This window comes from Microtus ochrogaster, chromosome 4 (assembly GCF_000317375.1).
Source record: "Microtus ochrogaster isolate Prairie Vole_2 chromosome 4, MicOch1.0, whole genome shotgun sequence".
Taxonomy (NCBI): Eukaryota; Metazoa; Chordata; class Mammalia; order Rodentia; family Cricetidae; genus Microtus; species Microtus ochrogaster.
The window spans coordinates 53084552-53099861 of record NC_022011.1 but is presented as its reverse complement, the minus strand read 5'-3'; the positions used below and the strand labels follow the sequence as shown (position 1 = coordinate 53099861).

Below are 15310 nucleotides of genomic sequence, written 5' to 3'. Positions count from 1 at the left end.
GGGGGTGGAGGACCACACAGGCCCAGAGCAGAGAATTCTAACTCTCCACACCCAGAGGAGTATGTGGGTCCAGGCAGAAACATCGCTGGATTCTCTCCCCCTATTAGAGGAGGACAGCTGGAGGAAGGCTGCGTGAGCCCGAGACAGGCCCTCTCAATGTAGGCCACCCGCACAAGGCCAGTAATTGAAGCCTTGGACAGCACCACTGTTGTGGGCAGGCCAGTAAAGAGGACCCGGGCAAGGTAGATGGGTTTGCGGGGGCTGGAACTGTGGCTAGGGTAGAGTCCGGCGGAGCTGTGACTGAAGATATGGATTGTTTACATTGACTGCGGTTCCCACTGGCCTCCGAGCCTGTCCCAGGGACTTGTGTCTGGGACTCACCTCTTGCGAATGGGCCGTGACTAACTGCTCGTGTGCTCCGAAGGCCTAGTTTGACTCCCAGCTTTGCAACTTCCCGTTTGTGCAAGCTGAAGCGCAGCTGCTTCTGTGCAGAGACTGCAGCCGTCATGCTTGTGAGGTCAGAGTGAGAAGCGGTGAAGGAGCTTTTCGGTGGGGCGGAGGGGGGGGGGCTTTGGTAACATAACATCATATCTCAGGTATCATCAGTGGCACAGGACATAACCATATAAAAACTGAAATGTCATATGTGAAAAACAAAATGCTTGACTTGAGACCCTTCTGTCTTCCATTGGTAACCTTCCAGGAGACCTAGCTAAGGCAGACTCAGAACCTGCGGCAAAACCACAGGGAGGAAGGAGGAGGGGCCTGTTCACAGCCCAGGCCTCATCTTCCCCTTTCTCCCAGGCCCTGGCGTCCGTGGGGAGAAGGCCAATCAGTGGCAGGTTCTGGGATTGTGTTCCAGGGTAGCAGCTTCCAAAGAGCAGGCGGCATAGACAGTGTATGGGGCGCTGGGAGATGCTGAAGCCGGAAGTGGAGGCCCTTGTCTTGTGGGCAGGAAGTGTGAGGTACTGAGCTGTTCTGAGGGCTGGGGAGCCCTGGGGAGCGGGAGGGGTGTGTGTCACGGTGGTGAGGGGAACGGAAGTCGGAAGCGTCAGTCACCACATTCGCAGGCGGGCAACTGAGCAACAGAAAGTGTTCCCGGAGTCCAGGAGAGCCCCTAACTTCTAGTCCCTAAAGGTGAGCTAGGTGGGCTTACCGGGGGTGGAGCTGGGGTTGTTTGGGTTAGGGGACCAGGAAATAGAGAGTTTTATGAGGGCCCTTGTGGTTGAGGCTAGGGACAGGTGCACCGAAGGGAGACAAGTTTCTGGGCTTGATCAGTCACTACTTGGATATCAGATACGAGCCTGACCTCACGGGACCCTTGCCTTCCCGTCCGTCCGTCCCCCCCCCCCACCACCACCACCACCACGCTATCTATCCTCTGTCTAACTCTCAATCTGGCCCTTCTCTGACGTCCTCCCTCCTTTCCCTGGGACCTCTAGAAACTTTTAAGGTGAAGAGGCAAGGCTACCTGCCTTAAGTCTTCATGGCTCCTGTGGTTGAGGTCCCAACTGGTCTTGACTGTAGACCTTAGAAGTCTGGGGACTCAGGAGGGTGCGGGAGCGATTCTGGGTGTGGCCACGGTACAAATGGTGTCAGGGCTTAGGCCCTTAAGGTGCTCCCTGCTCCGCCCTATACTCCAGCCCCACCCAAAAAGGCTGGAGTTAGAAGAAGGAGCCCCCTCTCAACTTGTTTAGCCTTGATTCAAGACTATTTTTCTGATGTGTGAGAGGCACTCCCTAAAATGTCCCTCTATGAGACACTGTAGGCCCATTGGGGCCCCTTGGAACTGGTCCTCAGCTGCTTCCATCTTCCAGGGCCTGAAATTCCATAGTTAAAGTCATTTTTCTACTAAAAGGCTGAGACAGTTGTCCCATCAGGACCAGGACTATTGAAAGAATGGGCTCCAAGCAGGTGCATCCCCAGCCCTCTGGGACTATGGAGCATCTTAGTACTTCCTCCAGCTATGAATAGGAACCACTGGTAGAGAGCATAACCCCGATCCTGGATGAGAGGCCCAAGGAAGGGGAGGTCTGACTTTGACCTCCTAGGGGTCCTTCACCTTCTGAGGCCACAGCTGCTCCTGTGCTTTGATTTAGGTCAGCTCTCCACCCCACATCCCTTGCTCTCTTTGTGAGCATGAGCTGGTTTTACCATGTGTTATAGGGGGCCCTTACCCCCCACATTTGCATGAAGGCACCCTTGGGAGCAAGATATGGGACCTCCCCTAACCAGTTCTCACAGTGCTCTGGGCCCAGGTTCAGGCAGAGGAACCAGTCCTGTCCCTCCGTTCCAGGAAGCTCCATTTGCTGTGGGTGTCTTCTGATTTGGAGGTTGTGGATGCCCTTCCCCCAGGGACACTGCCACTGCCTGGGCTACACAGACTTGACAGCTCACCTCCCATGTCTCTGGAAGGGTCAGGGCTGTTATGGGGTCAAAGGAAGGAAGCAGACTAACTTACTAAGTTTGTTAGCTTAAATTATAATGTGTGTGTCTGTGTGTGTGTGCACACATGTGTATGTGTGTGTGTATAGGGAGGTGTCATATTCCAGACAGAGAGGTCTGAGGGCTGTCTCCTTCAGCAGGCCAAGAGCTGACAATATGTGTATCTAGATGAACCTGACAAGGAGGTGTGTGTGTGCTTGCGTGCATGCGTGCGTGTGTGTTTCGCTTACTTTTGCTTCTCTGGGTGAATGGCAGCTGCAGAGACGTGACAATTCCTTGCTCATCTTCTGAGGCCTGGACCTAGCGTCAGCGCTCAGATTAGTCCCATTGCACGGCAAACCTGCTGGGTGGCCTTCCTGTCCAGTTTCCTTATTCTTCAGATAAGGGAGCAGGTGAAGTCTCCCTGTCACAGGGTCAGGCAGTTGTAGATTTAGGATGTGATTATAGTCTGTGAGCCTCTTCATCAGATTCTCCACTGTCACCCTGATCCAGGTGGTCACCCTTCCTCCTCAGGAATGACTGTCTCCATACTCGATCTCTCTCGTTCTTTCTCTTGTTTGTTTGTTCAAGACAGGGTTTCTTTATGTAGCCCTGGCCGTCCTGGAGCTAGCTCTGTAGGCCAGGCTTGCCTCAAACTCACAGAGCTCCGTCTGCTTCTGCCTCCCAACTGCTGGGATTAAAGGCAGGTTCCATTCTTAAGCTAGAACAGAAACCTAAATCTGTAAGCCAAGAGTAAAAAGTAAATCCATTGTTAAAAAAAAAAAAAGTAAAATCCAGGTGTCCTCTGTTCCCTCCAAAAACCAAAAAAAAAAAAAAATTTATGGGATGTGGATGTTGCTCAGTTGGTAGTCTTTACCTAACGTACACAAAGCCCTGGGTTTGGTCCCCAACACCGTATATACCAGGTGTTCCAGAGCACCCCTGAAAGTCTAGAATTCATGAGGCAGGGGTGTTAGTATCACCCATGAGTTTAAAGCCAACCAGAGGTGGTACATAAGAGGACCCTGTTGTGACAAAACCAAAAGAAAAAAAAAATCCTTGAAGCTCTAGGGTAGAGTAAGAGGGACTGACCTCCTGGTCCCCGTGTGTCACTTGCCTCCCACCATCTCTATGTCCAGCTTAGCAATATCTTTCCTGAAAAAATACCCTCCTAGTGAAAATCACCCGAAATGCGGAGCTCAAGACTGAGGCAGAAGGCACACAGTGCAGCAGCGCGGCTCCCTTTCCTACCTCACTGCCTGGTCACTCCTCACATTAGCTTCTGGAACTCGAAGGCTTTTCCTGCACCTCGCAGAATGTGTCCTTAAACTTCTGGAGGAATCCCAGCACTCCGGAAATTGAAGGGCCACTTTATTTATTCAGAGTCAACAGAACCTAGTTTAGGAGGCATAGCCTTTTACTGCCAAATCTTTGCCTTGCTGAAATGAGAGATTTTGAAAGAGATTTTACTGGTCTGGCCAAAGAGTTTAGTCAGCAAAGGAGCTTGCCACCAAGCCCAAGGAGCAGAGTACGATCACGGGAATCCATATGAAGAAGGAGAGAAATGATTCCTCCATGCTGCCCTTACACGCAAATACAAAATATAAACTAATACACGTAAGAAAGATGGGCGGGGGTGGGGGGATTTCACTGAACTTGGGAAGTGGGAAAAGTCAAGAAAATTCTAGAAGCTTGCCTAAGGTATGCATGTACTCTGCTCTCTTGTTTCTCATGGCGGAGAAGGGAGGGCACTGGTCTCAGTTTTCACCCAGGTGACCGCTAGGGACTACACCCTGCCGGTCATCCGACTCATCCATTCTGGTAGGAAGACCTAAAAGCTAGAGAAAGGAAGAAGCTCACTGACTTGTGGGTAGGAAGCAAGTGTGGCTTAGGGGAACCCTACACCTGGGTCCGGACCCCAGCTCCTTCACTGGTTTGCTGAGCCACCTAGAAAACTGTGGACCTCCCCAAATCTTGGCTTCCTCGCTAGAGAGAAGTGGGTCTTTGGGTTTGCCTCATTCATGGGAAGCCTGGTGAGAGATGAGCTCCTGGCTGTACAGCTGGATAACTAGGTCCTTTTGTAGGGGCGAGGTAACATCGACTGCACCTTCTCCCGTGGCGTTTAGGTGCCAGATAAAACACAGACTGCTCAGTTAAATGTGACTGTCGGATAATGTCGTAGGGTGTTTCAAGCATGTCACTGATACTGGGAGTGCTGGAATTTGGTTTGGTTTTGTTTTTCATTCTTTTAAAATCGTTATTGGGTATGAACCCAGGGCTTTGTACATGATAAATGCTCATCTCTTGCCCACATCCCTTACGTGTTTATCTGCCTAATTTAGCAACCCCACCATGAAGATGTACCACCTGTTGAATGTCTAAGAGCAGGCCAAGCCTGGGTTGACAGTGATGGCAGCTTCCCTCTGAGGTGGGACTCTCTATAAGTGGGCCCTCCTTAAATGACCCTCAGTCACAGGGCTAACCTTCTAGATCCATCCACTCACTCTCAGTAGCAAGGAAGGGTATCTCCAGGACCTGTTGTCCTTCCTTCATCCCCACACTTTCTGCTGCTTGCCATGGAGGAACTGAACTGTCCCCCCATGGGTTGCTTCTGTATTCTCGGGCACTACACAACAGGTAAGACCTCCCCCACCCCTCTTTACCACCTGCCTGAGCTAGGAACACAGTTTGAGGTTTGAAGCCTGGAAAGACTCCAAGGGGATGGTGTTAGCAGAAGCCAGCCCGGCCACAACCCCCTGTGACACAAGGAGAGAGGTTCCTTCAGTAGAGAGGGGACTGTGGAAATCATGGGGTGAAGGGCAAGGGGGTCTGAAGTCAGAGCTGGGACTCCCATTCCATTTGTAGGTTGTTAAGCCAGGTTCGGGCTGTGGCTTCCTTGTTTGTGTGATGGGGAGGAAGCAGGTGTGTCTTCCAAGGTGTCAGGTTACATGGATGGATTGCAGCGAGCAAAGGCACAGCTAACTGAGTGCTTAGAAGGGGCTGTAATTCCTGGGTGTATGGGAGTCAGCGATGGCTGGAGATTGGGAACGCCTCTCACGTGTTCCTTTATTTTCTGTTCCCCTACGTGCACCACAGTTTTCAGGCACACCTCCAGTCTTTTGAGATAGAATTGTGTTTGAAGAAAGTAAGACAGAAGGAATTATGTTTGAAGAAAGTAAGACAGAAGGAAATTAAAGAAACATTTGATGAAGCCAGCGGGGGTGGGGGAGAGGGGTGTTTAACACTGGAAACACACATCACACATCTGTGTACTTAGATCTGCACTTCCTGGGGACAACACAAGAGGGAAGCAGGTCCCAAATTGTGAGTTTCAGCATCCAGTGGATTAAAACAAGCCTGTCACTAAGAGGGATGGGGCCACTCTGGAAGCCATGTAGCCGTGCATCTCACACTGGTGGAGACTCCTTCTCAGCGACGACATTCCTGATGTTCCTTTGGGGATCTGCTGAGGGGCCCACCTCAACTGCGAGAGGGAGCAATGTACCAGAAAACTCCCTTCTCATTTGAAGCCTGAGGCACACATGGCCGTTGCTTTCTGGGCTCACCCTCTCTGGAAGTTGAGACTCTCCCCTTTAGGAAACAAGTGCTGTGCTCCTTGGTGGGAGCAGAGGAGCTGAGTGAGTAAGGAACCCCTTAGCTGCTTCTGCCTTAAGCTTCACACAGCACATTAGGAAGCTGCCAAGGAGCTAGCCTTGTCCATGGCGCAGGCTCACAAACAGAACCCGTACTCTGAGAAGGTAGGCAGGCGTGGCTTTGCTGGCTTGGGGCCGGCTGCTCCTTGCCGCTTGCTATAGCCTATGTCTGACTCATGCTCACTCTGGCTTCCAAGTCTTTTTGGCTTTCTTCTGCTCTCTTGGTGCCCTGAGGTGTTCTAGCCGTTTCTACCCCACCTACCCATCTCTGCCTTCTCTGATCCAGCTCCCAAGAGAAAGACCTGAGCTGACCTTGTATTCTTTTCGTGCTGAGGACCTCTTCAACCAAGAGATGGGTGTCTTTAGAATAAGCGCCATTCTGATGCCAGTTTGAAGTTGTGAGGTCACAGGGCATGTCTGGTACCCCCTTTCCCATGGAAGGGCAGAGAGGGCAGTGTCCCTTAGCAGATGCCCCGGACATGGGTTCTGAACGTGTCTAGCACTTTGGACACAGGTCTCTAATCTATGCTCCCTTTGGGCATTTACAGGCTGGATGTGGGTTTCCAGTTCGCACCGTGGCTTGTGCGCCTACTAATTCATGAAATGGGATTGTGAAAACAGACACTGCCAAGGGCTTCGTCTCAGCTTTTGCTCTCTGGATGATGGGTGACAATAGACCCTCAGACCACCCCAGGCCCAGGGAATTTCTCAACATCCGCCTGGAAGACAACCTACAGCCCTACCCAGGGACATGTCCAAATGAAATACGTAGCCATCCATGCCCTTCCGAGCCTTGCCGGGAACACTCCTGGCCCTTTGACCCCCCAGAATCCACCAGGCATGATGCTCATCTCGGTAGCTCTGATGCGGAGCCTACTCGCCTGGGAAGTTACTCTTTCCAGGGGGAGGCCAGGCAGACACCAGCATCGCCACAGCCAAGGGGGGACAGCTGCTCTTTGGAGAGGCCGCAGCAGAACCAGAGCTCATCCGCACAGGTGGTGTTCTGGGCTGGCATCCTGCAGGCCCAGATGTGTGTCCTGGACTTGGAGGAGGAGCTGGAGAAAACAGAGGGACTCAAAGCAGAACTGAGGTGCTGCATCCCCCCACCTTCTAAGGACTTCCTTGAGGATGTGGGCCTGAGCCCCAGCCTGCCCAAGGAGGATGAAGACTCTGGAGATGACGGCGGTGAGCCTGAGGAGGAGAATCAGGCCTGGCCAAGGGGGCAGATGCCAGGCTCCTCCCCAGAGTGGGGTGCTGAGGAGGACAGCATCTTCTTTGACAATCCCCTCTTTCTGGAGAGCCCTGAGTCAGACACCAGTACGGAAGGAGAATGCTTTTCCTGGGGGTACCCAGATTCCCACCCAGAGATGAAGTCTCATAGCCCTCAGGCCCTGGATTCTTCACTCCAAGAAGGCACAGGGCTCTGGAGGCCAGAAAGTGAGCTGGATTTGGGAAGCAACTCTGCTGATCATGGTGGGTGTGCCACCCCTCCATTCCCTGTGCCTTCCTATAAGCTGCACCCCTGCTTGGCCTTAGGGTCCACTGAAGGGACTCCCACAGTACCTCCTGGTCTGGAGCGTGAGGTAAGTTGGCTGAGGAAGCCAGCTGAGGGCTGTGCTGGGGACATGGCAAGGAGGGCCTTCTTCAAGGGGCACAAGGCTAGGATACTGTTCAGAAGGTAGAGTTTGGGGAGCTCTAGGGTGAGAGAACTTCAAACTGACTCTTGTGGACGCAGTTGGGGAGACAGCTCAGTGGTAAAGTTCATGGACCTGAGAACCTATGTAAAAGCTGGGTGTGGCAATGCACACCTATACCTATAACCCAGAACTGGAGGGAAGAGTGTGGAGGCAGGGGGATCCCAGGATCTCAAAGGCCAGCTGGCCTAGCCAAAATGGCAAGCCCCAGGTTTAATAAGAGATACTCTGTCTAAAAATAAAGTAGAATGCAACAGAGGAGGACACTAGTATCAACCTCTGTCTTCTGCATGTTGGGCATGCTCACCTGAAAGCACCACTCAGAGAGAGAGAGAGAGAGAGAGAGAGAGAGAGAGAGAGAGAGAGAGAGAGAGAGAGAGATACACAGAGCACATAGAAATATGTCTCTCTGTACAACGCAGATACACAGACACATAGACACAGACACACATACACCCTCTCACACACAAAGATCAACTCATGTAGACTTCAGAATAATGAGAGATTTTATCAGTACAATAATGTCGCTTGGAACACAGAAGCTGTTAACTCCAAGGAGTCTCCATGTTACCGGCTTCAAGGAGCTAAGTCTAGATGACTGGCTTAGAGAACAGACAACACCTCCCTTCATGGTGTCCCAAGCCTTTCTGGGATCCTCCCTCCTACCTCCCAAACATCTCTAGCTGTCACGGAGCTGTCTAAGAAGACTTTTGTCCCCAAACAGAGAGCTGTCTATGTCAGGAGACTTGTCCTCTCTTTTGAGAGATTTTCTTGTTACTCAAGCTCAGAAGCCTTCATTTTCCTGTTAGGCAGGGTCAGTAGATCAGGCCCTTGTGACAATGACATAGGAGCCTTGATTTCAATCAGGGTTTGTCACAAGCTATAGGAGGCCAGCAGGGGACAGTTTTCCCAGAATTCTCTGCTTTATAGATAAGGGGAACTTAAGATGGCAGAGAAGGCTGTAACCTAATCTCTCCACTCCCAAAGAACGGTGGCGATCAGAGGCCTGCAGTCTTTTGGCAATGCCTCATCCCAGGACCTCCTTCCAAGGCTCTAAGTCTTTAGTGGGAAGCCTGGGAACCCTGCCCTGGTGGGGCTGGCCATCATCCTTCCTATGACACACCTCATCTGGGGTGGGAACAGCCACACGTGGAGCCATCTAAGCAACCTATGAGGAGGAAAGGTCTTAGAGGGAATGGGGAAGGGCCTGGAACAATTTTGTGGGCAAATCGAATGTTCCTTCTTTCAGACTTCTCTGGAAGATGGCCTTAGCCCTGGCTCACCTAAGGCACCTTCCGCGAACCACAAATTGATCCAGCAATCAGATAACTTTGGATTTGACCCTAGACCTGCCATCACCACGTGTCCTACGCAGCCTTGGGTAAGTCTCTTCCCCTGTGTGCCTTACCTTCTCCATTGGTGAAGAACCCTCGCTGCACTGCTTTCCAGGGCTCCTATGGCATGGTGCCTCTCCCCATCCACAGTTCCTCTTCTGAACTGAGAACCCAGACTGTTGTCCATGGGCTTTGGGAGAAGGGAGGGGCTTCCATGCAGTCTTGACCTCGTTCATTCCAGCTCTTCCCATTCTTCTCTATTCATTTCCCTTGACTCCCAGGGCTCACAGACACCCCAGAGCCTCTCGGATCTGGCTCCACCTGTATTTAAGTACCAGCAGGTAGAAGATCCTTCCTGGCCCCAGGAACCTCTTATCTCCCAGAACAGAGGTGAGATCCAGTGTGGGGATCTGGGAAACTGAGAGGTGGGGGTGCTTTGGAATTCAGAGTGGAGACAAGGTCCTTGTTGGACTCATTGCACCATGTTGGAGCCAGACATACTTAAGATGAACTCTTCTATGCCTTCATAAATAAAATGAGCTTTCCAATACTGATAGAATGAAGGGCTGTACACAAGACACAGAATTTCTCTTGTCTGGATCTTACTGGCCCAGCAAAAGTCCTGAATCCTGAGGTGTCTGGGGGCTGGAGTCCTGAGAGCTGCCACCAGATAGACAGAGAGAGATCACTGTCTGCAGTAAAATGGGACATCCTGCCCAGTTCCAGGGAGGTACCCAAGGGAAGGAGGTCTGGAGGCAGCGGCTAGCTGTTCTCCTGCCTCCAGCCCTGAGCATGCTCATTCCTGCCGTTCCTCAGGTAAGAAGGATGATGGCTGCTTTCAGGAGCCCATACCCTGCACTTTGGCCCATTGGGGGAGCCAAGCCTCTTCACTGGAGCCCAGCTGCCCAGAATCCAAGGGCAGAGGCCCTGACCCCAGGCCCTGCCCCATGGCTTCCCGGGAGGACAATCCACAAGTCCAGCTCCATAACTCCGAGTGGCCACAAGATGCTTCACCCTCTTTGCTCCTGGAGGAGGATGAATCCGAGTTAAGTTCCCTGAAGATAGAGGAGACAGAGGAAACCCCAAACCTAAGGCAGGAGGCAGAGTGTGAAGATCCAGCCAGGACTGAGGATGCTTCAGCTGCCTGCAACCATGTTTGCTTGACTTCTACAGAAGGGTGAGTCTCAGGCCCTTCCTTGTCTTGTGATAAGAATGCCCTGGTTTGAGTGTAGCATGAGAAATGCACTTTGAATTGAATGTGCTAATGCTTACTTCAGTCTATGGATTATATCAGATTACATGAGCACACTTTCAGAAGCCTGGAATGTTTAAAAGCAGAGAGTTACAGAGAGTCAAGACTTAAACATACAGAAGCAGAATCATTAGTGTCCCCAGCCAGATACCAGGAAGGGATGAAGGGAGGTAGTCTGGAGACCCTGACTGAAGTCCTGTAAAGGCTTGGAAAATTGTGGGTACGAACTAGTGAGTAGGGATTAAAGGCTGTTTGTGAAGTTGGTGTTAATGGGGGAACTTCACTAACGTGTCTGCTCCAGGTTCTGCCTGGATCTCAGCAAGGGAACTCTGGATTGGGACTGGTAGACTAGATCTTGGAGCCCACAGCAGGAATTGTGTAGCTTCAGAACTGCAGCCATAGGTAGGAACAAGTCCACAAAGAAGCCTACTGAGGTGACTCCCTGCCCCAGCACGCTGCTTCTAGGCATTCAGCCCCTCTGAGTCTAGATAGGAAAAGAGTTTTCTTCTGGATTACTAAATAGGGGCCATGTTAAAGAGACTAACAGAAGCCAGTTGAGGCTCAGACCATGAACCCAATAGTGTGGCAACTACAGGGTGGACCCTGCTCCTCTTTCAGGACCCTTGGGTGGTAGCAGTAGAATTGTCAGTTGGTGTCACAATCAAAAAACCATCCTTTTGTGTGTGTGTGAATCTGGAAGCCTTGTTGCCCTGGAGCCGCTTGGCCATGGAAGACTTGAAATCTGAAAAAGGGGGTTCATTGTACCAAAGATGAAAGCAAATTCCACCCCAGGCCAAAGCAAGACAGTTCACCTAAAATGACAACCTTCCAGAGAAAATGAAGGAAAAAACAGGAATAACTTGGACTTTACCTGGGTAGATGACACCAGATACAGTATAAATAAAATTAGTATCCTGTTTAACAGTAGGAATTCTGATTTCCCTGGCCTCACTCTTTTATACTTGACTTTTCATAGTAAGAACATGAAGACGTTTTTAAACTATAGCTTTATAGAGCTATAACTCATATAGCATATGATTTGCTGATTTAAAGTACACAATTCCACAATATGAAGTGTTTCCCCCAACACGCCTTCCTATTGAGTCTTAACAAGAATACTATTGACAAAGTTGCTTGTTAAATCATATTTTGGGACTTCCTTGACTAGGTTATCCAGGTCATCCTCTCTAGATGTGACGAGTGCCTAGCTATTCTTACTTCTTCATCTTCAGCGGCTCAGTGGGGTTGCCCCTCCCCACCGTCGCTGGTTTTCCTTTTGACTCCCACAGACTTCTAGCGCTGCTTTCATGGGCTTCATGAAATCCCGGTGTTTTGAATTCCACCTTTCGGTGACTCTCTGTTGTATTTATGCTCTGGATGTATTTATGTTATATTTATTACCGAGGGGTGGAACGTTGAGGAGGCTTAGGAAGCAGGGAGTTACCAGCAAAGCTCCCACCCACTGACCCGCACGTTGGTGTGGAGGAGGCTGCTGGGTGGATTCCAGTGATCAGCCATGTCTCAGTGACGTTTCCAGGTTAGCTCTACCTGTTCTTCTCCATAGCTGGAAATCCAGATAATGAATATGTAAATGCCCAAACACCAGACATCTGGTTATAAGGTTTCAGGGGAACAGGCATGAGACAGGGCTGGGATTGAGAATCTTAGTTTCAGGTGTTCTCTATGATGTGACTTGTCTGGGTCTGTTTATGCCTATTCTACAGGTCTCCAGCCATTTATATGGTAAAAGCTGTCAGGCAGGGAAGGGGTACCTCAGAAACCTCCTCTGACTCCTCCAGTTTTTTGCCATTCCTAAAGCCAGACTCCCTGTTCTCAACATGATCCTCATACCTTACGTCCACCGGGGCTCTAGAGTTGGGTATGGGGCTCAGGCTGGGGCATAGAGGCGTGAGGATGGCTGCAGATAGGGAAGTAATCCTACCTGTCAGGGAGGGCTCCTAGTGCTGCGAAGAAACACCATGACCAAAGAAACCTGGGGAGGAAGGGGTTGATTCGGCCCACACTTCCACAGCACTATATTCATCACGAAGGACGTCAGAACAGGAACCCAAACAGGGCAGGATCCTGGAGGCAGGAGCTGATGCCGAGGAGGGGAGCTGCTTACTGGCTTGCTTCCGTGGCTTTGTTCAGCCTGTTTTCTTACAGAACCCAGGACCACCAGCCCAGGGATGGCACCACCCATCATGGTGGTGGGCCCTCCCCCATCAATCACTGATTAAGAAAATGCCTTGCAACTGATCTTACGGAGGCATTTTATCCGCTGAGGCTCCCTCCTTTCAGATGACTCTAGTTTGGGTCAAGTTGATATAAAATTAGTCAGGACACTACCTCAACACACCACTGAGGTCCTTAAAGGACCTACCACTCAAGATGAGATAAGCTTGAGATACCTTTGTGGCTTAACCTGGGCAAGTGTGGCACCAGCTTGGCTCTAATCCCCTGGGTCTTGTTTCACTACCTCTTCTCCAAGATCTCCTTGTCCAGCCCAGCCATGCCCAAGCCCAACTTTGACCCAGTCTCTTCATGCTGAGGACCTGGGTTCAACCTCTCCAGACCCCACCGTTCAAGGCCCAGGCGTCATAGTTCTAACCCTGAGCTCTGGCCACTCCTTCCTATGTCCTTGGAGGACACTTAACACGCGTGTCTGCACAAGTGTGAGTCTGAGGACACCAATGGATTTTTCTAGGCTTCCTGAGAGCCCCATGCCCCAAGCTCAATCTCCAGAGAAAGGCTGGAAGCCATCATCTGGAGCCAAGTTGGCTAATAACATCAAAAATGACAAGGAGGCCTGGGACCTAGCCTTGCGTCTCTATCAGCTGGATGGTTTCCGGAAGTCTGAAGTGGCTGCCCACCTACGCAAGAAGTAAGGAGCTTTTGAGACACAAGGGTAAGGCAGTAACAGGAGGGAGCTACCCATAGGCTTCCTCCACTGACCATCTCTCTCTTCCCCTTCCCTGACCAATAGCCCCTGTGTTTACGCCCCCGCCCCCAGCCTTGACACTACCATCACTACCTCTCATCCCTTTATCTCCATCCTGGCTCCTCCCCACCCCCATTCTTGGCCAGCTCTGCTTCTTCTCAGTTTCACTTGAAACTCCTGACTCCTCCCCCTATCCGTCCCAGACCCCACATGGCCTGTTGCCAACACTGATCCAAGTAGCAGGGTCAGGCTAGCCACTGACTACTTTCTTGGGACCTGACACCTAGCCTGGTTAATACCTTTCTCTCATTTAGCTCTTGCCACCCTTGGTCCCCTCTGTACCTGCAGCTCAGCCTGATCCCTGTAACATGAGGGCCTGCTTTGTTGGGGTCTCTGTCCTGTCCAGTTCCCATAGCCGGTAAGCCCCAAAGAAGTTACACAGAGAGTCTGCATTAGTGATAAACTGATTGGCCCATTAGCTCGGGCTTCTTATTAGCTCTTGTCACTTATATTAACCCATTACCCTTATCTATGTTAGCCACATGGCTCAGTACCTTTCTCAGCGGGGCAGGCAGGGTCACCTCCTGCTTCTTCGGTGGTCTGGGCAGAACTGGGAAGAATGGGCTTTCTCCTTCCCAGAATTCTCCTGTTCTCATCGCCCCACCTCTACTTCCTCTCTGGTTGACCCGCCTATATTTCCTGCCTGGCCAATCAGCATTTATTTAAAACATGATTGACAGAATACAGACAATTCTCCCGCACCAGATCCCCCACGCCATCTTTATTTCCATTGCCCTCTACAGCAATGACTTCAGCAGGGCTGTGGCCGAGGCGTACCTATCCTTCTTCCAGTTTGAAGGACAGAACCTGGACCGAGCCCTCCGGTAAGGCCTTCTGGCCCTTTGAGGAGACAGGACTTGGGTGTGGGGGTGGTTAGGGACAGCTGCAGGGCAGTGGTCCCAAGCTCCTGGGGGGATGGGCTCTGCTTAATCCTGGTTTTCCTGGGCAGGGGGTTCCTCCAGGCCCTGGTGCTCAGTGGAGAGACTCAGGAACGGGAACGGATTCTCTACCAGTTTTCCAAACGCTTCCATTACTGCAATCCTGGAGCCTTCCCCTCAGTAGGTATGGAGGGTGGGGCCAAGGGTGGGGCAGAAGGACTTTGGGGGTGGCATCAAAATAGCCTGTGTTTACTTGGGGTTCGTTGGGCAACAGCTTCTGGGAGTGTGTTGGGGCTATGGAGAAATGGAGGGAGTCACTCTTAGTGTGGGCAGAAGCCACAGAAGTCCGGATTCCAATGAGCTCTGTACTTGCTTCCCTTGGGAACAGATTCTATACACACCTTGACCTGCGCCGTCATGCTCCTTAACACAGACCTGCATGGACAGGTAAGGAGCGGGAGAACACCTAGAAGGGGGCTATGGCATGGTGAGGAAGGAAAAACGGACGAGAGGCTGGGAATATGCCCGCACAGGGCCCTGGAGTTCCCCCAGTGGCCACCTAGGGTCTATTTATCAGGGTGGAATGTTCAAACTCTCCCTCTTCTCCGTGGCCACAGAACATTGGAAAAAGCATGAGCTGCCAGGAATTCATAAACAACCTGAGCGGGCTGCAGGACGGCAGGAACTTCCCCAAGGAGCTGCTGAAGGTAAGGCTCCTTCCAAGGCCAGGACCCTCCCTGTCTTCTCTGTCTGCAGCCTGGAACTCTAGGTCCAAGAGGAAAGTAGAGCTCAGACATGGCTTGGATAAAAGGTCCTTATGTCCCAGCATAAATGGATACTAGAGAACAATTAATGTTAGCAGTGTTATAAGAAAGTCAAATGTTCATCCATTGCCAGTGGGATTGTAAAACGCAGCAGCCATATTGGAGAATAGTTTGGCCATGCCTAAGAATACTAAACACAGCCGGGCGGTGATGGCGCACGCCTTTTAATCCCAGCACTCGGGAGGCAGAGGCAGGTGGATCTCTGTGAGTTCGAGACCAGCCTGGTCTACAAGTGCTAGTTCCAGGACAG

The 15310-nt window shown here is 51.3% G+C and overlaps 1 protein-coding gene across 1 annotated transcript in view; it reads left to right on the top strand.

Moving 5' to 3' along the window:
• Psd4 (pleckstrin and Sec7 domain containing 4) overlaps positions 1–15310 on the top strand; it is a 36568-nt gene that overhangs the window by 14157 nt on the left and 7101 nt on the right. The window contains exons 3-11 of the mRNA XM_005346369.3: positions 6626–7660; positions 9021–9152; positions 9387–9495; positions 9922–10282; positions 13065–13241; positions 14102–14182; positions 14308–14420; positions 14625–14683; positions 14854–14943. Coding sequence (XP_005346426.1) covers positions 6737–7660; positions 9021–9152; positions 9387–9495; positions 9922–10282; positions 13065–13241; positions 14102–14182; positions 14308–14420; positions 14625–14683; positions 14854–14943 — 2046 coding nt within the window. The 5' untranslated portion in view covers positions 6626–6736. The remainder of the gene's footprint in view (positions 1–6625; positions 7661–9020; positions 9153–9386; positions 9496–9921; positions 10283–13064; positions 13242–14101; positions 14183–14307; positions 14421–14624; positions 14684–14853; positions 14944–15310) is intronic.